The following is a 23,479-nucleotide window of genomic DNA, read 5'->3' as shown; positions in this document are numbered from 1 at the left end:
TCTCACGTGCTATTAAAATACACTAACACGCAAAACACCATTCACAGATACCATCTACCTAGATGAATGCCACACACAATAGCCCATCTGAAATCACTTACTTAAATTGTTTAAGGAGTTACACACAGTATTTGTTCTTGCATTCCAGGGTGGGCTGGGTTGGATAAAGAGTCTGGATGGTCATGAGACATGGTGCCTTTCACTTTCATGTGCTGCTCTGAATTTAGCCCGGGTTTATTAATGAGCAGAGAAAATAAGGACTCACTGATGTATAGTAGGTGGGATATGCGATATGACCTGGAAATGAGCTGCAAATTTCTACCAGAGCTGGGGAGTAAGTCAAACAGGGTTCACATCAGATGTCAAGACCAGGCTGAGAGAGGGCGAGAGATATGCGAGCTATGGAGACTGAATTCTGCCTACCGCCTTCTGTTGTACACATCACCTGGATATCTTAGTCCTTACCACCCTTCTTGCTACTATACAACGTCCCCAGTTAGGCGAATTTGTTGATAGTAACCAGCAAAATAAGTATCTTTGCATGGAGATGTTTGTGTCCACATCTCTCAGTGTGATCATTTTCCTCAAATACATTCACTTCTAAAGGATGCTCCTGTCCCCCCAGTCTTTCATGACACAACTACTGCCTTTCTTTTAGGGCATCGATTCACTTCCATGCTAAGAGCAAAATCTCCATGACAATTCCCCCTGTAAATGTCCAATCTCTGTGTAAAACAGGAAGGCTGATGGCTGCAGTCAGACTGGAGGCATTACAAAGTAATGAGTTTACCCTAAGCCACTTCTGAATTGTGATTTCCTTTTTCCAGCCAAGGTATTGAGGGAGAGCATGGGACCATATATATTGTAATCACAGAGAAAAACAACCTTTTTGGCACTACCTTATGAAGTCTTCTCCAAAATAACTGACAGACATCAGTGGGTGTCCTTGTTAGATGCCTGGAGGAATAAGGATTAATTAATTCTGCCTCACTGAGGGAAAACAGAAAATTAAGGGTACAATGACCGAAAAGGTCTATGGGATCTAGGGACCAAATGCCAAGGACTATGGTCTTTTCTTCGTGTGTGTTTATTGACACTCCAGGTCTGGAGCCACCTATGTAAATGCCAAGCACTTGCACAAGGGCTCGGAAGACATTGTAGCTCGCCACAGGGATGTTGTAGCTTTTGAAAGATGCCCACAGAATGGCCAGGCATCTTCTGGCAGTGTGGGCATGGCAGGCGTGACCTACCATGCTCTAGCTAGCCAGGGTGCCATAGGCTGTAGCATGGGCTGTTCAAATCTGTCCAAGATCTTGGCATTGCTGAAGCCGTTCCTTCTGCACCCTTGCTGCTGCTGTCAGTCCTCCTGGCCATGCATACAGTGCAGAGTTATGGTTATTGCTCAGCCCCATCTCCACCTGGCCGTCTTCTCCTTTTGCACATCTCATCTCCCCAGCTGGTTCTGTCTTGCTGGGTACAAGGCACCCAGACACCAGCTGTTGGCTTGGCCCCAGCGCATGTTGGTGTACCTGCCTTCAGGCCACGCCAAGGGCCTTTCCCACAGTGAAAAAGGCTGTTAAAATAAATTAAAATCCCTTGGGTTTGCACCATCTGAAAGGCATGCACACAGCACCCACCATGGCTGTACCACCTTGCAGCAGTGCGTTAGCAAATCCTCCTCTAGCTGTTGACCCATCCCTCAGAGCTGAGGGAAAGCTTGGTCTGACCAGCAGCCACACAAGCTATTTTGGGTTTGATATGCAGTAGGTTTGATAAGAAAGCTCTCAGGAAAAAACAAATTTCCTCTTGGACTCGGTAGAACTGGGCACATACTCCGGCACACAGAGCTTCCTTTCCTATAAGCTCATGAAGTAGCCTTCTAAAATTAGGAATGGGAGATGAAGCTCTGGACCCACTGCAAGCAGAGACCTCTGTCCCCAGGACCAGGATTCACCTTAGGGGTAAGGTAGACCCTCCCTTGATGGCAGAGAGGTGAAGAGGAAGAATTTTCAACACAGTACAAAAATGTAAAGCATTCCTTTCTGTGTTGATTCCCTGGTATGCCTCCTATGTACATGCCAAGTATTCATGTGGGTCAGGGGTTTACACCGGGTCAGTGCAAGTGCCATACAATTTGCCTCCTGTCTAATGATACTGAGCATTATCTGAGGAGCTCAGACCACCTTGCAAGAACAAGGGGTTCTTGTTATTGCTCAAAGTGAGAAACAAGGCACCTCAGTATGGCTACAATTTGGTGCATTTCTGCTTGAATCGGATTTGTCTGCCTCACACTATGAGTGCGCGATTCACCGTGGCTCCAGCCCAGGCTCCCATGAAATTATGGCTACATTTCTGTAGCCTCATCTGCTCTGTGGCCCCAGGTGCCCATTGTACCTGACTGGTATCTCCTCTGAGCTGCTGGATGGGTGCAGTGGAGCAGAAGCCGCTTCAGTGCTCGTGATGCCCAGAGGATGGGGTGCATTTTATGCTCAAAACCCCTCCACTGTGTGGCAAAACTCCCTTGCTGCAGCCTCACGCCACAGCTTTGCACCATGTGGGGAAACAAGATACTGGGGAGTGGACAAGAAAATACGGCTGGCAGCACAGGCCCAGAGGTCATTGCCAGGGACAAATCGAGAGGGAGATGCAGGTCAGAGACCATGATCTCCTCTGCTTATGAAAACGGTGTTCAGTTATGGGAAAAACACTAATGACATGAAAAAAAGTCTTGATACCGATCTTTTACCTCTATTATTCTGATGCTCTCTTCTGTTTCCTCTGCTGCGCTCATGTTGTGTCATTTTATAACCTGTGTTCACCATCAGTATGGATTTACAGGCGAACAGTTCAGTATTTGGCCCAGAGACAATGACTCTCTGGTGTTCAGCTGTTCCAGCCAGTGTCATGTTCCATATAAAGCACCTCAGTTTTCACTGGGGTCATTGCTCATATTCAGCAGTTTCCTTTTTCCTTGATCTAATCTAAAAAAAAAATAATAATAAAAAAATTAACTACCTCCCTACAAATGCCAGTACTCCAGAAGCTAATCGCCTGATCTCCCACACTCAGAAGATGCCCTGGGAGATGCACAGGGAGGACCAGAGGATCCTGCCTGCCTTGGTGCAAGGTGGTTGATCTCCCCCCTCAGTTTTCCTTCACACCCCTACGGGCACCCTCACATGGGAAGATGTAGGGATGGGTACCCTAACAGCGGTGGCACCTGTGGAAGTGTTAGGGATGTTCCTTTGCCAGATGGGTGCTGCCTCAGGCATTTCACACCACCTTGCAGCCCCCAGAGCCCCTTGGCTGCCCCATCACCCTGTGGAACACAGGGTGGGCACGGTCCTTGGGAGTGCAGGGGCTGGGGACGGCTGCCCGAGGGTGGCAGTGGCAGCATCTCCCAGTCAAAAAGAAGCAGGAACGTTTCTGTCCCTTCTGCTGGCCTCCCTGCTGCAGGTGGGTGCCAAAGGGAGTCCTGGGCTTCTCCTTACTGCTGCGGGCTCATGGAGCAAGGAGATGTTGAAGGGTCCCACCAGACCATGCAGGAAGCTCAGAGAGAGAAAGAAAGACACAAAAAAGCCCGCGCTTTATCATTTAAACCCTGATTTCTAATTGCACTGCTGTTTCAAACAAGCGTACAGGGGAGCTTGTCACGGGTGGCTCCCCCTCATGGCTCACAGCACGAGAGGAAGAGAAATCCAGAGCGCCAAGCCTGCACTGCTGCTAGCACAGCTAACCTGCTGCAAGCTCCCTGACCCCTGCCAAGCTGCTTGGAAGGAATGAGGAGACCAAAAGCCCCTGAGGAAGGCAGAGGAGACCCCCAGAAAGCGTCCCTGTCCCTCTTCCCGCAGGCTGGTGAGCTGCCCCAGCACAGCACCCTGCCACAGCACTGCTGAGCGCCCGCTGGCAGCCAAAGCCAGGCACGTGTGAAGTCATGCAGCAGGGAAAAGGGGAAAAGCAGGCTGAAGCCCCTCCGAGCACGCACTGCCAGATCATCTGAAGGGTGCCCGGCGTGGGTCAGGCCAGGGTGGGCTGCTCGCCTGCTGCAGGGGCTGGCGGCAATCAGCAGCCACACCAAGAGGAATGCTTGCACGCTATCTGCATGCTGCTGCTGCTGCCCTACAGCCCTCCCCACAGTGACATACCAGGCACAGTTACTTATCTGTTCTCTACAAGAAGAGAATTTTACAATTCCTCTCCCGCCAAACACTGTGTTGAAGATTGTCACTTCTGAGCGCTTGCCAAGGGCCTGATCAGGCCAGCTGCTTAATATCAGAGTGCTTTGCGCTTTCCAGCTTGTGATAAGCATCTGGGCAGGCAGGGTTGAGGCCAGCATCCCGGCTAGCTGCAGTCCTGAGGAAGGTCTTGGATGCCCGAAAGCCTGGCTGCTTTTTCCAATTATGTCAGTTGGGCTAATAAAAGTGATTACCTCTTTCTACCAACCCTGCCTTTCTCATTGATCCCACAGGCTGTTCTTCAAATGTCACCCAGCAAGGAGGGAGCACACATCCAATTATAAAAAGAGAAAAGATTAGCGTGATGACAAAGCAATGGGGTCAGTGGTGCAGATGTGCTGCACAAAACAAATGAGACGTGCCTGGTTTTGGCACCCTCCAAGCCCAAGGAACCCAGAGGAAGGTATTTTGGGGTGAGCTGGGGCTCTCCCCAGCACTTCAGGCAGCATAGGGACTGCCAGCTTCACTGTTTTCCTGACCTCTCCTCTGAGGTTTGGTATTATATTTGTTTATATAAGAAGCTTTGAACATGCTGGAAAACCAGTAACTACTCAAAAGCGCAGATAAAGGCTTGCAAACATCAAAAGCAACTCGGACTTTGGGTGATGAAATTTATTTTTATGTGGGGCAAATTCCTGCCTTTATTTTGAACCTGTGGTCACTAGTCACGCTCACTTGGTGTGGGTCGTGGGTGCATAGCCAAGGGCAGAAATCAGCTCGAGCCATGGGCCCACCCTGACACACCTCACATAGGAGAGCAAAGATTGCCAACAAAAGCACGAGTTACAGAATCAAGAAAGAAAAATCAGCCTTTCTTGGCTTCGTCTACCACATCCTGTTAACCAAAGCAGAGGTTCAGGCTTTTTTGAATATAGTACAACGAAGAGAAAATATTTAGGTGTAAGCTGGACTGACTGATTTCTGCACCCTGGGCCACAGACACTTCCAGAGTCCTGTAGAAGACTCTGGAGAGGGATATTACAAGGGATGTTGCAGGGCACACGGGTGCCTTTGGTAAAGCACTTGTTACAAAGCAGAAAACTTAGCTTTGCCTCTCCAAGAGCTGGTATCACCCACCAAGTCCCCAAACCTGCCTCTCCTCCTCTGAAGGTTCAGTGCTTCATGCAAAGATAGGGATAGGGGACTCAACGCTTTGACTTGGTGTCGGAGTATTCCCAGATGTTAGCGTAACCCACAGGAGACAGCACAGCAAACTCACCAGGTTATTACCAGAAACTTACCTCGAGCACTTTCCAGAGATTTTTGGTCACCTCTTACAAAAGAAGGGGGAACAGGGAGCTGAGGATGACATGTAGTTCCCACATCTGCTTTTCCTTTCCCGTTTTGCTCTGCTCCCCCACTATTGCATCTCATCTCTGTATGTCTGCTTTTCCAGCAGCTTCTTCCTGCTCTTCCCCTGCAAGGGGCACTCAAGAGAGAGTGGGGGGGTGGCATGTGTGCCCGGGGGGAGCTGAGGAATGGGTGTTGCACCCAGCAAGTGCTAACTGAGCCTGTGTCTGTGTACGGGCCAGGCTCTCAGCTGCTGTGAAGCCTCTGAACGCTGATGGAGCACTACAGAACCGCACCAGCCACCAGCCGGTTACAGCTGTACCTGTTGGTATGTGTGGGAAACATATGGCCCCGTTTATCTCGATGGTGGGCAGGGGAAACTCCTGGTAATTAGCTAAGGTTGTTAGCACTGCACGTGTGGCTCCTCCAAATGCTCCTGCTTTCGATGGGCTCCTCATGTCTGCAGTGGGAAGGGGTGTCCTGTGGGTCTTCTGTTCATTTTTAAAACCTCGGAGGTGTGTGGATGCAAATGTGGAGTGTGGAAAGAGTGCGGATGAGACGCTAGCTAAAAGGTCCCTGCCTAGACAGAAACCTTGTACTGCTGAAACTGCCTTTCATCTCATTTCCTGATTCCTGCACCTCATTTGCTTCTCTTGTTTTAAACCGCAAAGCTTCCTCCGCATACACCCTGCTCTTGGCTATAAATAACCCGGGTGCAGCCGGGGTGCGACACGGACCCACAGCGGGCCATGGCACAGGGCCAGCGGGGTGACGGTTGCTCCCCGCTGGTATGGCCTTGCCAGCTGGGAAAAACGAGGCAGAATCGTGAAGCCCCAGCAGTTTCCGGCAGCTGATGTGTTTCAGATAAGATTTAACATTAGTAAGTGTTTAATTGCTAACGAGAGCCCTCCACGGCCTCTGCCATGGGAGGGCCACAGTGCAGCACCCAACAAGACGCTGACCCGCAGCTACTTCTGGTGCACCAAGAGGTGTGGTGGGAAGTCTGGGCAAAAGTGATGCTTTCCATTCTTGCTTTCTGTGGCACAGGGCAATTTTAGAGCTACAGCCTTCAGGTTTCGCTGTCACTGCCGCAAGCACCCCGGGGCTTGCAGGCAGCAGGATGTGTCTGCAGAGCAGCATGGGACTGGACAGTGTCAGCGCAGGGCAACGGGCAGAAATGAATCTCCAGCGGCAGCGTTATCTCCCATTACGCTAAAAGGAAGTTTGCAGGATTCCTTAGTCCTTATTTAGCAAATTTGTTGCTTTGGAGGGAAATGCTTGTGTTAGTGTCTGGGGCTAACACATGCCTGGCTCCTCTGGAGGACCACTGTGCAGGAGCACAGCCTCCCTGCCTGGCCAGTGCTGCTGGAAGAGCTGAGGGGCATTGCACCCTTGAGCAGCTCTGGGGGCTCTGGGGCTGGGCTGTGGCTGCAGCACTTGGATGCACCCACCGCCCCAGCTGCCGGGGTGCCAGCCGGGCTGCTGAAGCCACAGCAGTGGTGCTGGGTGGGGGGCCAGCAGGGATGGAGACCTGGGTGACATCTTGGCACAAAGTGTCACCAGTGAGCATGGGGGCTCTCAGGAAAGTGAGACCACAGTGCCCAGCCAGGGACTTTGTTAGCACCAGCATCCTCAGGATTTTCCTGGTGCCATGTGTCCTGGAGACACCCCCGGGACACGGAGCACACAGGGTGCGCAGCTGGGGTGGGAGCTGGGTGACACCCCGGGAGGGGGAGCACACAGGGTGCAAGGCAGCTGGGTGACACCCCGGGACAGGGAGCACACAGGGTGCACGGCAGCTGGGTGACACCCCGGGACAGGGAGCACACAGGGTGCACGGCAGCTGGGTGACACCCCGGGACACGGAGCACACAGGGTGCATGGCAGCTGGGTGACACCCCGGGACACGGAGCACACAGGGTGCACGGCAGCTGGGTGACACCCCGGGACACGGAGCACACAGGGTGCACGGCAGCTGGGTGACATGCTGGGACAGGGAGCACACAGGGTGCACGGCAGCTGGGTGACACCCCGGGACACGGAGCACACAGGGTGCACGGCAGCTGGGTGACACCCCGGGACACGGAGCACACGTGTGGCGCTCGTGGGTGCACAGCATGGGGACACTGCAGAGCCAGCAGCGCGCGGGAGGCATGCCGGGCGGAAAGCACAGGGACACCCTGCGGCGGGGAGCACGCGTGGGCAGGGGGGCGTGGGGACACGGCGGGGCGTGGACACGCGTGGGGCAGGCGGTCGGGGAGGGGGGTGCGGGGGGGTGCGAGGTGCGCGCGGGGCGCGGCGCGGGCTGCCATTGGCTGTGGCGGGCTGATGTCACAGCGGGTGTCGCTATAAGCTCCGCGGCGCCTAACGGGCTGGGGGAGTCGGGCGGGCGCGCGCCGCCGCGCGGGGCACGGGACGGGACGGGACGGGACGGGACGGGACGGGACGGGACGGGACGGGACGGGAGCGGAGCGGAGCCGAGCCGAGCCGAGCCGAGCCGTGCGGGAGCGGAGCGGCCCTGTCCCAGGCACGCACAGCGGGAGCGCCCCTCGCCCAGCCCGCCCCGCACCTGCCGGTCCCGTATGCGCCGTGCCCAGCGCAGCGCTGCCGCGGAGCAGCCCTAGGCAAAGCCAAGCCCCCGCCGCCTGCCCGGGGGGCTGCTGGGGGGCCATGGGGGTGGCAGGCACCGAGCTGCCCAGCGGCAACGTCAGTGCCAACCAGAGCGCCGCTGACCCCACGCTGTCGCGGGACGTGTGGATGGTGGGCATGGGGATCCTCATGTCAGTGATCGTGCTGGCCATCGTCTTCGGCAACGTGCTGGTGATCACCGCCATCGCCCGGTTCCAGCGCCTGCAGACCGTCACCAACTACTTCATCACCTCGCTGGCCTGCGCCGACCTGGTGATGGGGCTGGCCGTGGTGCCCTTCGGCGCCAGCCACATCATCATGGAGATGTGGAAATTCGGGAACTTCTGGTGTGAGTTCTGGACCTCCTTGGATGTGCTCTGCGTCACAGCCAGCATTGAGACCCTCTGCGTCATTGCCGTGGACCGGTACTTCGCCATCACCTCCCCTTTCAAGTACCAGAGCCTGCTGACCAAGAGCAAGGCACGCGTGGTCATCCTCGTGGTGTGGGTGGTCTCAGCCCTCACCTCCTTCTTGCCCATCCAGATGCACTGGTACCGGGCGGACCGCGACGAGGCCATCCTGTGCTACGAGAAGGACACGTGTTGCGACTTCTTCACCAACCAAGCCTATGCCATTGCCTCCTCCATCATCTCCTTCTACCTGCCGCTTGTGGTCATGGTATTCGTCTACGCCAGGGTCTTCCAGGTGGCCAAGAAGCAATTGCAGAAGATAGACAGGAGCGAGGGGAGGTTTCACACCCAGAACAAGGAGCAGGAGCAGAAAGGGGGTGCTGGGCACCGCCGATCCTCCAAGTTCTTCTTGAAGGAGCACAAGGCCCTCAAGACCCTGGGCATCATCATGGGCACCTTCACGCTGTGCTGGCTGCCCTTCTTCATTGTCAACATCGTGCACGTCATCCAGGACGACATCATACCCAAGTATGTGTACATCCTCTTGAACTGGCTGGGCTATGTTAACTCTGCCTTCAACCCTTTGATCTACTGCCGGAGCCCGGACTTCAGGTATGCCTTCCAGGAGCTCCTGTGCCTCCGCAGGTCCGCCCTGAAGATGTATGCCAACGGCTACTCAAACAGCAACGGCAAGAGCGACTACAACGAGGAGGACAACGGCTACCCCCTGGCCTCGGATAAAGCCTGCGAGCTGCTCTGCGAGGAGGGCTCCTTCCCTCACCCCGAGGACTTGTTGCACTGCAAAGGTACTGTGCCTAGCGGGTAGCGTCGAGGCGCGACGGGCTCTGGCGTGGCACACGTCGGTTGTAAAGAGGAGCCTTTCTCTCGTAAGGAAAACCAAACCCCCCGTTAATAATAGCAGTGATCCTCTTCTAGGGTGCACCTAGAACCTACCGGCTGCAAGAAACACAAAAACTCAGCAAACCTTCTGCAAACAGGTGGGGGGTTGCTCCGGGCAGGCTGCAAGCAGCCTGCCTCTTCAGGGGTACGGCCGTGGGTGCCTTGGGCGTGGGTGGGGGTGGGGGGGTGGGGGGTAAGGCAGTGGAGAAAGCTTGTCCCCGGCGGGACAAGCCGGGGCCGGTGTTGGAACTACCTCATGACCTGACTGTAGGAGCCGGCGGCGGAGCGCGGTGCGGTGCGGCGGGAGCGGGCGGGGGCTGCGGCGCCCGGTGCGCCGCCGGAGTCCCCCCGCTGCCCTCCGCCTGACCGTGGGACCCCTCCCCGGCCAGGAGGGCAGCCCCGGGCGGTGGTACCAGTCTTGTCCAGCCCAGGGGACCGTGCGGAGGTGCCACCCTGCGGCAAACCCCCCCGGGAAGGTATGCTAGCAGCGGGGCTGAGCGCGGCTCGGCAGGGCTGTGTCGCGGCTATTGCTCTCACTGGGACAGTTTAAACAACGCCCAGAAACAACGAATGGTTTGTTTGGGGTTTTTTTGCCAAGTGCTATCATCGGACTTTCTGCTGAAATAATAAGGGAAATAAATGGACTGTTTGCCCTGAGACTCTGACTATGGGACTGAGGAATGTGGCACTGGGAAGCCGGGTGAAATGCTGCTACAACCGCAGCCCATCCTTTTGTTGAGGCTCCCAAAGCTCTCAAACCGCCCGGCTTGTTTAACTACAAGTCTCGGATACAGGGAGCCCGAGGAGGTGGGAAGGGAGGAGACGTTTTGTTTTCTGTGGCAGACGGCAGCACAGCTCTAGCCGCGGGACGGCTGTAGGTGGGTTGGGTTGTTGGCCGAGGGGGTTTCCCCCCTCACTTCAGGCTTTGCGGGTTGTCCCCGGGCTGCGGGAGCGGGTGGCGGGCGCGCAGCGCTGGCGGGGGGCGGCAGATGCGGGCTGCGGGATGGGGACGGCGCCGCTGCCGGGGGCTTGCTCCCTGGAAGCCCCTAGCTGGAGGGAAGCAGGCATCGGGGGGCAGATGGGGCTCCCCCCATTGCCAGCACCCGCGGCTGCTGTTGGGAAAGGCTGGACCCGAGGGCCGGGAGGATGTGCAAGTGCGGGATCTTTTCAGAAACACCCAGGAGAGGTGGAAACGGTTCTGACGGGACCTACCGGCGCTCCGTGGGGCCGTGCTGGCCCGCGTGGGGATGCTTGGGCACCGTGTGCGGGGTTTTCTCCCCTAACACACAGCCCCCCCCCATTTCCACGCACTTGCCCCGTGCTACGCGGGTTTTGTTTTGCCTGCGCTGCTGCTGAGGCCCTACCGCGGGTGTGTGTGGCGTCTGGGGGTCGCTGGCTTTGCAGAAGCAGTGGGGTGGCCAGCTACACGCCCGGAGCTGAGACCCCCGGGGCTGGTCCCCCCTGCGGCAGGCGGCAGAGGCGGCTTGGGGCTGCGCTGCAAGCAGGCAGCGGGCATCGGAGGCTGGGAGCGGGGATGGAGCGGGGATGGAGCGGGGCTCCTGGCTGCCGGCAGCTCTTTGCAGTCCCCACATTCTCCCCAGGCTCGCTTGGCTGCTCAGAGAAGGACTTGTCCCAAGGGAATCCCCTCTGGAACGGCAGTGGGGGGCCGGGGGGGATTGCTACTGGTCTCTGCTGCTGCAAGGTGCAGGACAGCCACAAACTCCTGGAACTCTCACACCCCTCATGGTAAAACCCCACCTGGCTTTTATGGGGCGGGGGGCTGGAAACTTCTGGCGCTCTCTTCTTTCTTTCCCAAAGCGGTCCTGATCCTGCTTGAAAAGGGTGCTGGGAAGGAGGAACAGCTGTAGGAGCCCTCTCCTCTAGCCCTGTGATGCGTGCTGGCTCAGCTGTGCTTGCCACCTTTTGAGCTCTGCCTGAGCACCCTTCCCTCCTGCCTCTTGCAGTCTGCTTTGATGCCTGTGCCTGCCTGTGCCCTCATCTGCTGCTCTGGTGGGGTTGTCAGCAGTGCCCTAAGTCCTTTGAGTGTGAGCCACTTGGCAAAGGAGTGTGGTGATACGGTGTAGTGTGTGAGGCCACAGGTCAGCAAAAACATTTGCTCCTCAGATAAACATTAGCAGGCTGTCCGAGCAGGGGGAGACCCAGTGCAGGACTGGGACTGGTGGTCAGGTGCTGTTTGCTTAATACTGCACAAGGACGAAAATGCAAGTGGGTAGTGTGCTGTGTTGTTGGTGTAGGTTCATGTGCTTGGGCTAGAGATGCACTTCAGCTCCGTGTGTGCCACGATTATTATGTAGCATTCAGGAGGAAGTGAAAATTAACTTCTTGATTGTAGCAATCGATATCTCCTGTGTTATATCTCCAGCGGTTTTAATCTTGCCGGTCACTTGCCATTATTTTGCAACACTCAGGGGCAGTGTAGGTTAGCAGGTAGCAAGGCCACAGCGGGAGGAGGTGTCCCACAGTGACAGCCAGCTCTGACTGGGGGTCAGGCCAGCCAGACTCCCACTGGCTTTGGGGCAGGAGCCACAGGCACAAAGAAATCTGGTGTCTGCATTTCAGTTGCTAGTAAACTGTTAAAAAAGTAAAGTAGTAAAAATATTTTTACTATTATTATTTGCATTTCAGTAGCGCATGTTGTGGACCAGGACTTTGTTGTCCAAATAATTGCTCTGTTTGTTTGGCTGGCTGTGTTTGTGCTTCAGATGTTGCGGCTGTATCTAGTCAAAGCTGCCAGGTGAGCGAGTGGCTAATGGCAGAACCACTACAGCATCCAGAGTACATGATGTGGAAGGGACAGGGGACGCTGGGCTGTTTGCACTGTGCAGTTGACCTCGGTACTGCACCGTTCAGCTACAATGTTAGGAAACCTCAGCCTTGCAATGAAGTCTTGAGTGTTGAAGAACTGGTTCTTTCCTCTAAGGCAACATTACTAAAACTGGTGAAATGTGAACTGTGCAGTTCTGGGGGCAGCTGGAATCAAAACGGAGAAATATGGAGGAAAAAAAAAAAAGTGGCACTACCCAAACCAAATCTGAAAAACCTTTCCTGTTCCGTGGTTGAAAAAGAAAAGCTGTGTAAAAGAATCCTTTAGCCTGTTAAAATATTTTATAATAGAAAGGTAGTTTTATAGATGCATGCTAGGCATTAAGAAAAGAAGCACTGAAGACTGGACACTAGCTGCTTAAATTGATTTTAGGGTACTTAGGATTTTACACTAGCAGAGAGTTGGCTCAGGTTAAATACATCTGGCAAAACACACAGCACTGACTTCATTTGAGGAAAATCACAGTGACAAAATACCAAATTCTTATTGCAAACAGAGAAGGCTACCTTCTGTGCTGCTGGTTTGTACTTTATGCCACTGCCACAACGGTGGGTAGAACATGGGTGGGATACTGTCCACCCCCCCGGGCATCAGTGTGTACAGCTAACTGGAGCTTTGCATTACATTCACTGCTTTTAGCCACTTTGGCCAAACAGGTTGTTATTGTTTTTAAAGTCTTTGTCAAGATGAGCGTCACAAATGCAGCTTTTGTGTTGTTACAAAATACTGTCTTTGCTGTAGGTTCTGCTTGTGATTCGGGCAGCTGTAGTTTCCACTTCAGGGGCTGTCTTTGCTTTGTCCTCCAAAACAGGCAGAGTATAGAGAGCTGCTGAGTTATGTCAGTCCTTTGCCTCTTGGGAGCATTCCTGGAGAGCTTTTGCTTTCTGGGAAGCCAGGCCATGAAATATAACCTGCTGCTTGCTCCGGCGCTGGGGAGGCATGGAAGTGCAAGGGGAGCTGGCAAGAGGGGACGGGGTCTGGGTGCAGATCCCTACCTGGGAGCACAACTGGAGCATCTCTTGAGGACTGGCTGTTCCCAAAGCACCCTATATCCCAAACGGTTCAGCAGTTCCTAATGCACAGCATTGCCCATCAGTGCATGTCGCATTGCTGTGGGGTTCAGGGTGGGCACGCAGAGCCTGTCTGTGCCTGCCCCAGCCTCACCTGTGGAGCTGGGTCCACACCTTGTGGCCTCCCCTGTGGTTTAGGTGAAGGTGACACCTCTGCCTAAGGACATCCTGGGTACGGCAGGGAGGGAAGAGACTTAAGTTACCAAATGCACCCAAATGTTTGAAAATAGGCCAGGGATTAGTAGTGTAGAAAGGAGAGCCCGGCTTCTTCGGAGAGGGAGCGGATGTGTGAGCAGGCACACAGCATGCTCTTCAGCTCTCCCATGTCACAGCTGCTGGGCTTTTCTAAGGGCTTATTTATGTGTTTATTTACTATAAGGGACACTTTTTTTGCCATAGTGGGGAGGGTCTTGACAGGGCTGGCTAGGAGTAAACAGGAGGCTGCAATCTATCTCCCAGCATCTCTTGCCCTTCTGGTACAGAACCATAGAATCATTTAGATTGGAAAAAAAAGATCATAGAGTCCAACCGTTAACCCACCACTGCCAAGCCCACCACAAAACCACGTCCCTAAGTCCCTAAGTGCCACATCTACATGTCTTTTAAATACCTTCAGGGATGGTGACTTACCCACTGCCCTGGGCAGTCTGTTCCAATGATTGACAACCCTTTCGGTGAAGAAATTATTCCTAACACCCAATCTAAACCTCCCCCGGTGCAACTTGAGGCCCTTTCCTCTCACCCTATTGCTTTTCCCCTGGGAGAAGAGACCGACCCCCACCTGCCTACAACCTCCTTTCAGGCAGCTGTAGAGAGCGATAACGTCTCTTAAGGCAGGACCTGCCTTTCACAAACCCACGCTGGCCGGGCCTGATCCCCTGGTTGCCCTGGATGTGCCACGTGATGGCATCAAGATGATCCGCTCCGTAACCTTCCCCGGCACCGAGGTCAGGCTGACAGGGCTGTAGGTGCCCAGATCCTCCTTCCAGCCCTTCTTGTAGATGGGCGTCACATTTGCTGACCCCCAGTCTGCTGGGACCCCCCCAGTCAGCCAGGGCCGCTGACAAACGATGGGAAGTGCCTCGGTGAGCCCTTGTGCCAGCTCCCTCAGTGTCCTCGGGAGGATCCCATCCAGCCCCAGAGACCTGTGTGTGCCTGAGTGGTGCAGCAGGGCACTGACCATTTCTCCTTCTCATTCTGCTCCCCATCCCTGTCTTCCAGCTCAGGGGGCTGGGGACCCAGAGAAGGATTAGTCTCACTCTTAAAGACTCAGACAAAGGTGGCATTAAGTACCTCAGCCTTTTCCTCACCCTTGTTTCTCCCCGCATCCAATAAAGGACAGAGAATCTCCTTAGCCCTCCTTTTGTTGCTAATGTATTTATAGAAACATTTTTTATTGTCTTTTACGGCAGTAGTCAGATTAAGTTCTAGTTGGGCTTTGGCCCTTCTGATTTTCTCCCTGCTACATCTCTGTAGTCCAGAGCTGCCTGCCCCCTCTTCCAAAGGACATCAACTCCTTTTCTCCCTGAGTTCCAGCCCAAGCTCTCTGCTCAGCCAGGCTGGTCTTCCCCGCCGGCTCATCTGTCGGCACACGGGGACAGCCTGCTCCTGCGCCTTAATTACAATGCTGCTGCTGCCAGGGGTCTCAAACACCCACACTGGCCAAGGGGAGCTTTTGTCCCCTCCCTTTGCCAGTCCTCTGCCTTGAGCGTTTGTTTCCACTGGTTTGATGAATCCATTTCCCAAGGAGATGGGTTTATAGGTACGTTCATGCCAGAGGGAGGATGGCCTGTCTTGCATGTTCCCTTCTCTGCTCTCTGTCAGCAGGTAGAAGGTGCAGCCATCCTTCTGAAAGCATCAGGGAGGCAGAGGTTTCGTGGCTGACCATGGCAGTGCCTGGCTGTGTCCCTGGGCTATGAGGATGGACGAGAGCTGGGGAAGGTGCCTGCTGGTCTGCTCACAAGCATCACCGTCTTCCCCCTCTGCAGCTGCCTCTGCAGAAGCATCCAGCCTTGGTGAAGCACCTCGTACCTTGGCTGATCCACACCTTTTGCTAACTTGTAAGAGCAGTGTCGATGCCTGCACTTCAGTTTTGCAATGTGTGTGGTACCCAGGGTGGTTCTTCAGGTTCGGATGAGCAAGGGCTGTTCTGGTAAGCCACACTGGTCTTGGATGTTGTTCTCAGCAGAAAGGTGGTGTGACCCCAGCTTCCCTGAGGTTAGTGTTTTACAAGGATTAAGAATCCTTTCCTCCTGTTTTTACACTTGTGCTTGTTTTCTCAGGTCTACAAGTAGGACCGCAGCCACTCTTTGTCATCTCCTCCCTGTGCACCAAAGTCTCTTTCAATGTGAAAACTTGCCTCTTTGACACTTGAACCCAGCAGCCCAAGAATTTCTTCCCCTTGTTATTCTTTTATCTGAGCTGGTTTGAAAGCAAGCATTAGTCCGAACCTTTCTTCCTAGGGGCAAAGCAAATGAACACACATCCTGGGCTGTGTTTGATAGCTGGGGTAGCTACACCCTCTTATCAGAGACATTCCTGTGGGGTGACCAGCTGCATGGGCACCCATGGGAACCTGTCGATGCGTGGGTATCTGCTGGAATTGCTGTGTGTCAGGGTGCTGAGTCAAGCAGAGTATTTCTCTCTTGAGAGAAACTGAGCCTTTACAAACTTTACTTTGTCATGAAAAAAGTGGATTTGCTGCTTTTCCATGCATGCAGTTTCAGTTTTTCTCCTGTTTTCTTACCCCCCTAATGGCAGGAGTATACCATTAAATTTCTGTGCAATATTGCCAGTGCCAGTGAGAACGGACTGGGAAATATTTACTTGTTTCCTGTCTTTGGTAAAGTCATTTTTGCACAAGTGCATATATATTTAGATATGTGTATGTATATGTGTGTATATGTATCTCTGTTATCTATATACAGTGTTATATAGATCTGTATATAAAAAAGGAAATGTAAAGGTGTTCTGTTGTGTGAGATAAATACATAGATGAAGATCTGTATTTTCAAAAGTTTGAGTATTTATTGTAGGTCCTATGGATTGACATTGTGTATAAATAAAGAATATTTATGGTATGTTTGTAGTCAAGTGTTCTTGCTTAAAGCTGTTTTGCTGGCTGTATTTCCCCCATACTCTACAAGACTCTTACAGTGAATCCTTCAGGACTCACTAAAAAAAACCCAGCACCTGAACAGCCTGGTGCTGCCGGGGAGGCACACACAGCTCCCTTGAGTGAGTAAGAATTTTTTTATTTTTCCAGCGCTTTGAGCCCTGGAAACAGCGAGGAAGTTGTGGGTGCTCAGCACCTTGCTGTGAGCGGGCTTCTCTGGTTTTCACCAGAAACGTCAGGGTCCACAGACAAAGCGGTTTTTAAAAACCCACCTGCTTTTCTGCCTGTTTGGACTTGAAACAGTGGCAGTCTTGGATGGCTCCTGCGTTCCCGTGGCAGAGCAGGGCTGCTGCAGAAGCATGGACCAGTACAGCTGGGGGCTTTAATTCTCTGTTGCTGGTCACCAGTGCCAGCATTCCCTGGGACTGGGAGGAAACACAGATGTCCAATGCAGAGATTGTTGGGACGGGAAACATGGAACACTGCAAAATGTATGTAGGGCTTGTCTGTAAAGCCCTGTGCTGTCTCTGCTCTGCTGTGATCCAAAAGCAAGCACCCGCACTGCCATTGCAGCAGGAGGGAATGATGACTGTGCTCCCTCTCAGCTGTCTGAGGAAGGTCCTACCTCGCCCAGGGTGAATGCTGCACACCTCGGCAGGGCTCCTTCGTCCTGGCTCAGCACAGTGCAGACACCGTGCTGCAGCCTGTCTGGCTGTGCTGCTTTGGAGCTTGGGCTGAAGCAGGGGTAACGGGGCGAATTGTCCTGCAGGACAGGGGTGGTGGGAGCACGGTGTGGTAGGTCACTGCTGTCTGTCCCAATTTGCTTTATCTCCTAATTGGGATTGGAAAGGCTTCTGGAGGGGTGTCTCTGGAAAAGTATCCTGGTCTCCTGGCCTGTTCTGTTACCTGTTGCCCAGCCCTGTTGTCCCAGTGCTCTTACTGCTTCAGGTGGGGGTGAAGAAAGAGCATGGTTAATGTAAAGTAGGATCCCAGGCCAGCATGTTGCAATTACAAGTATTTTGCATTCTTTATGCCACTTAAAACCATGATGAAAGTCTTGGCAGTAAAGGCCAACGTGTGCCCTGCACATTTCAAAGCTTCTCCTTTCCAGAAACAACAGGGAGTCATTGTGCATCTTGGACAGGGAGAGATTACACCAGGCACTTCCAAAACATGCCCAGATTATAACAATTTATGGGTTTGTAACTTTGTGCTTTCAAGGGATAGATAGCCCTAGCTAGAAATACCAGCTGTTGCTGACTGCAGGGGTCCTGAAGAAGGAATCAGTTGGAACTTGAGCATCTGTGGGGGAAGCCTCAGTTGCCATCCAGCTCCCTCCACCCCCATTAAAACAGGATATTCAGACCAAAGAACATTTCATGTCCCATCTTGAAAGGTGCTTGGTCCTAAGAGATGCTTAGAGCCCAGTCCCTGCTTCCTAGCACATTTGATGATTGTCCTGAGGTTCCCAGCAGCCTGTCCTGGCTCTGGTCCTCCAGCGATGTCAAAGGAAAGGCATTAGGAATCCACAGCAGCTGCTCCAGAGCTCTCTGCGGTCTCACAGACACGACTTCTTCGCAGGTGTAGGCAAGAAGGGGCAAGGAGCGAGCGGATCTCTTACCAGCTCAGGCTGAATGTGGCTCCCCACTCACACCACCTCCTTGGTGGCTCAGGGCAGTTCAGGTTATACCACTGACCTCCGCAGCCTCAGCCCAGCCCTGAGAAATGCATTAACAGCAAATGGCCTTTGGGAAGCACCTGCCAAGTCCTTTTTCCCTCATGTAAATATTTTTTCCTCTTAAGTTTATGCAAGTGTGAAAAATCCCTCCTTAATCTACTTTTTTTCTCTCTGGCTGAAGAAAACGCTTATTCATCCCTGGGTGGGAACTGCCCTCATCTTGATATTTTGCAGCCCAAGCAGGGACCACACTGCCAAAAACATTTCTTACTGCCCTCGAAGCTGTACTGCTCTTCCTGCCTCCCAAGCCTACTGGCATCGGCTCAAATGGTGTCTACCACAATGGGTACCTGTCAGGATACTACACTCCTTAGTGGCTGTTGGATGGAGGTCCCATGGGCTACAGTGTGTGGACAGCAAATTAATTAGGCAGCCTTGAAGAAGCCTTGAAAACCAGTGCAAAATTTCCATGGGGTTGCAAGGTCACTCCTCCAAAGTCCCGTCCTGTTGTATAGGACTCACGTCCGGAAATGTGTGGCAGTTTCTCCTGAAAAAAGCTGGAGCAGAAGCCCTAGATAAGGTCCTTGAGACCTGGCTCTGGAAGCAAATGGCTGATTTTCCAGTTGCTACTTAGTGGAGAAGGGAAGTGTGTCTGCATATAGCAGAGACAGTGGAAGCCCCAGTATACCCACGTGCAGGGGAGCAGGGTGGAGGAGCTGTGCAGGCGCCTGTTCGTGGGGAATCTCTTCCCACCGTTTGGATGCTTTCTTCCTGTCCATTCACCTCACCTAGCTGTCCTGCGTGGGAATGGGTGGGATCAGGCGTAGGCTATCGCCCCTCTCTTCCAGCCCTCTGCTTGGGACCTTGGCTAAGGTCTGTGTCTCATGAAAATAAGAAGGCGCTGCTGTTGGTGGTTTCAGAGAGGAAACGTCAGCACAGTAACCAACCTCACACAAGAGAACGATGCCGAGATAAACCTGTATCAGCCTTGACTGCATGTCTTTTGTGATATGTCATTGTAACCCAGATACTACTGTGATACTCCACCTCAACATGAGTCTGGCTGAGCATGGGACCTTCTTTACAGAGACAAGTCAGGCCTAAAGGCTGGAGTGCAGAGCTGCTGCTTGTGAAGGGCTGTACAAACAGCTTTGTAGCTAAAAAAGAGGAGAAAGAAGCATTTCCTTTATGCTTAGATGCGAAACACCCTTGTAGCAACCCGGAAATTTGATGCGGAGAGACGCTGATGTTTTAGGCTGGGTTTTAGGATGGTCTCCCAGGGGCATTTGTTGTGCTGAATCCAAGGTGCCTGGCTAGACTCTGTAAGTTAGCCCAGCTCAAGCAAGACCTCTTTCCACTCAGCTTGTCTGTGCTGTAAACCATCAGGTCACAGATTTTCCATCGGAATGTGTGTTGCTCTGTTCCTGTGCTCTTGTGGATCTGGACCGCAGTGCCAGACACAGTGGTGTAAGCTGCAAGGTAACACATGAAATCGGTCATGACAGGGAGTCAGTCGACACCCTGCATGATCTTGAAAGCTTGCTTGGAGAAGAGTCAGCGTCTGATTACAGAGAACTTAGGCATGGAAGGTGGGAGGGGAAGAGAGATGCTTTCATGGTTGGGCTCAGGGGCTAGGTGTTACTCAGCATGGCAGTTTTTTCTAGCACAAACATCAGAGCAGTGTCTTCCCCTGAATGGCATTTTGCTTTGTGTTGCGGTGAGTGCTGGTAGGGACCTGCCTTTTACCAGGACCAGCCCTTTGAAGTGCTGTGGCCCAGAGACACCCCTCCCCAAGTCTTCTCCTGGCAAGGACAGGTTGTCCTCTTCTTTTCAGCTTCATGAAAGTGGAGTCATTTGTGAACTTGCCAGGGTTTTGCACAATGGAGGTGTTAGTACACTCCCTGCTGTGGAAGATGGAGCCCCAAGCAACGTCAGTGGTGATGGCAATGGAGAGGCAATGAACGCAAGTGCCACCCAAACCTGGAGGTCTTGCTGGCTCCAGCTGAGATACAAATATAGAGGCACAGAGTGCAAGTATATACGGTTATAGATATGGAAGCAGGGAAGGCACTAAGCTGGGCGTACAATCCACAGCTCTTGGAGTTGATTCATATCACTTCAGCGCAGCAGCTGAGGCAAAGGGGAGCTCTATGGGGGAGACCCATGGTAGAGCAGAACCACTGAAAGACATTGTGTGACTCAGAACAAGAAGGCTATTCCTCTGTAACTGCATAGCATGATTTGTTCAGCTCATTTAAAAGGTGGCTGTGTGGTTCCCTGTCCCTCCAGGGCTCCCTGCTGCAGAGAAAGACCCTTCTTAAAAGGGGATCCTCAGGGTACCTATTTATAGCATGGAAACTGCTCCAGGAGAGCCATCCAGCCTTGAATGAACATCTCCCCGTCCCCAGAAGCAGAGCGATGTACAGGCTGTTCCTCCTGCAATCCCACCCCCTCCTTCGCAGGGGCCCAGCTGACATTTGCTAGCAGACTGTAAGGGACAGTTGCGGGCATCTCTCCGTGGCGCCGGAGGTGATGACACAGCGGCTGCCCTCACGCCAGGCTGGCAGAGGCAGGAGGAGGCAGGGAGAGGGGCAGGGTGCTGGGCTGCTCCGGTTGGGCTGCCCCTCACTTGGCCGTGGGGGAGAGTCAAGTGATGGGAGGCGAGTGGTGCATGCTGTTCCCAGAAAGGAAAGGTCAGGGCGCAGAGCCGCAGCAGGATTAGCCTCCGAGCCAGAGCCAGTGGCAGCAGGGCCAGGGGGCTGTGATTTCTAGGCATGACTTGTGAATGTTGGCCAGGAGAGACAGAAATGAATTGGAGAGGGGGGAAAGGATGATGGTCTGAAGGGAAGCATGGTGTTCTGCAGAAGTGCTGTCCAGGGGCTTGATGAGCTGTCTCTACCAGTCTGCAGTGCCCCCCTGGACCTTAGAGGGACCTCAAGAGGGGGTGCCAGCATTGTGTCTGGTCTCAGGCTGGGCTGGCTCCAACCCTTGGTGCTGGGGGCAAGTCACCGCTGAGCAGCACACTTGGACTCACTTGTCTGGCTGCAGGATAGGATTTTAGTTTGCTAGTTAGATGGCAGAGCTTTGGGGATTTTCCTTTCCGATATGATTTGCAAAGCCAACAGCTTATAACGAAGTCAGGGTGATTTCAAGGATGTTTTCTTTCTCTGCCTAAGAATTCTTCTTGCCACACAAAATTCAGGAGGGGAAAGATAACGATAAAATGGGACAAAGCCAACTTTTTTAGCATAGGTTTGGACAACTTCAGCTTACTCAGGGCTTGTGTCTGTAAGAAGGCTGCTATCAACTTTGCCATTAAAGTCATAAATACAGTACAGATCGTTGATGAAAAGAGGATTCTAAGCAGAATGGTTCAAGGGACAGATAGAGGCAGCCAAAGAACAGAGGCAAAATGAAATACAAGTCAGTAAGAGTATAAAAAGATGATGAAGAAACAAATGGAAATGAGAAATCAGTCCTAAGAGGAACAATGACACCAGCAGCAAACTCAAGTTGGAAAGCAAGAGGCTGGATCCCATGGAAAAGGAAGGAGAAGGTAGAAAGGGATTGGAGAGGAGGGAGAAACAGGGCTGGGAAATGCCATGACAGCAGGATCTGCATTTCAGTGCAGGCAGTCTGACAGCTGCCTCTTCCCTCCTACATCAGTATTTTCCTTGTCTGCTTTCAGCCAGTGTGAGTTTGATTCAGCAGATCTGGCAGGAGAAAGGTGGCAGGGCGAAAGGAAAGTGGACAGTTTCTGAGTGATGCAGAATTGCTAGGGAACTGTGGGTTAGAGAGGCGATGCATGCACAGTTTATTCCCAGCATCAAGGGAGTTGTCCAGGGCAAGTGGCCAGCCTAATTTACGCTCCCAGAGCAAGGAAGGTGAGTGTTGTTTTATTTTTAAAGATGGTCTCCTCTGCCTTGCACCGTGCTACCACCTTCAGTAGGGTTCCAGTTTCAGGAAGAGCAGGGGAAAAGCAACCCCAACCAAATTAAAACATTCTGCTTTTACCTGTAAATGGCATCAAATATTTTTGCCTCAAATCTCTTTCTGCTCCCTTTTTGCCTCAAATCTGCTCTCAGATTTACTCTTCCCTCCTGCCTGACAGAACCAGTGCTGGAATCCGTGGCCTTGCAAGCCAGCACCTTGAGAAGACAACCCAGGCAAGGAGCAGGCAGATGGTGGGGCAGGTCTTGGCACAGGGCAGTGGGGTGATGTTTAAACCCAAATCACTTGAGTGATGAGCACAGTGAGAGCACACCGTGCTGGGGCTGAGCTGTCTGGCATGCAGTGGGATCATGCTGGGGAACCAGTGATAAATTGGAGCTGGAATTTTTCTACCTGCGGCAGAACAAGCACCCAGTTCACCAAGAGGACTAGTGTGAGGTAAAGGGAGGTGGTATTTGAGCACTGCCTCAGCTGAGCATTTCAGAGGGAAGGTAGGCTGCTTAGCAGACTGTCCTTTCCCTTGTTGCCAATGCCTTATGCAGGGTTTGGTTCCTCCTGGGGATGGGAGATGCTGAGGAAGAGTTGGCTCATTGCAAGCAACTGGTATGCAAGCAAAAGCTCTCAGCATCTGCAAATTGCAAGTAAGGATTTAAGTGGCCCAAGTTAGGTGTTCAAATTATGCTAGTGAGCAGAGCCTTGTCCCTACTAATGACTAAAACAGCTGGGACAGGGCATTCAGACCTAATGAAGGGATGTAGAGAGGGTTTCCACTGGAGATGAGTGAAAAAGTGACAACTGATCCTCCTGTCCAGTAAAAATCCAACAAATTCTGGCCTTGGGCATCCAGCCTGGGGCTCACCTTTCCACTCTTCCAGCCTCAGGACCAGGGGTCACAAGGCAGCAGTATCAAGCCAGCCCCTAGTCACATCCCATCCTGACCCGATCTTGGAGAAGGCACAGAGCATGTCACACCTGTGCTGTGCTGCTCGGGTATTCTCCTCTGCCAGCCAAAACTTTCAGCAGGCTCATTACAGCAACTTTACGGCTCCTTTGCATTGCTGGAGAGGGAAGAAAAGCCAGGGATTTTGTCATGGGAGGAAACTCCCACTGCAAACTTGAGGTGCTCCATAAAACAGCTGGATTGCTTCTGTCTTTGCTAGTTTTTTTTTTCTTCAGTGTAGGGAAAGTGCCACATCCCGACTGACAGGGCACTGCAGAGCAGTCCCACCACACCATGGTGGTGCAGGAGCAGGGATGGCCCTGGTGTTCTGCTTCTCACTCCAGCATCACCCACAGGATCAGACTGTCCTGTGCCTTGGTTTTGGATGGAGGTGTCCCTTCTCTGTACTGCATGTTA

The 23,479-nt window shown here is 53.0% G+C and overlaps 1 protein-coding gene and 1 long non-coding RNA gene across 3 annotated transcripts in view; one reads left to right on the top strand and one right to left on the bottom strand.

Annotated features, from left to right (window-relative positions):
- Nucleotides 1-688: 688 nt before the first annotated feature.
- LOC129785082 (uncharacterized) lies at nt 689-5,633 on the bottom strand. The gene is made up of 3 exons (XR_008748610.1): nt 5,477-5,633; nt 2,747-2,981; nt 689-1,366 (listed from the first exon to the last, which is right to left on the bottom strand). It is a non-coding gene; the product is annotated as an uncharacterized LOC129785082 (long non-coding RNA).
- A 2,366-nt stretch (nt 5,634-7,999) lies between these two features.
- The window catches only part of ADRB2 (adrenoceptor beta 2), a 37,482-nt gene continuing 22,002 nt past the window's right edge, over nt 8,000-23,479 (top strand). The window contains exons 1-2 of one of the 2 annotated variants that reach the window (XM_005231715.3): nt 8,000-9,369; nt 15,203-16,458. In XM_005231715.3, coding sequence (XP_005231772.2) covers nt 8,196-9,369; nt 15,203-15,297 — 1,269 coding nt within the window. In that variant the 5' untranslated portion in view covers nt 8,000-8,195 and the 3' untranslated portion in view covers nt 15,298-16,458. Of the gene's footprint in view, nt 9,370-15,202; nt 16,459-23,479 lie in introns of those variants that run through there. The other variant, XM_027778700.2, reaches the window with a different exon arrangement.

Source organism: Falco peregrinus, chromosome 8 (assembly GCF_023634155.1).
Source record: "Falco peregrinus isolate bFalPer1 chromosome 8, bFalPer1.pri, whole genome shotgun sequence".
NCBI lineage: Eukaryota > Metazoa > Chordata > Aves > Falconiformes > Falconidae > Falco > Falco peregrinus.
This window is presented reverse-complemented; position numbering and strand designations above follow the sequence as displayed.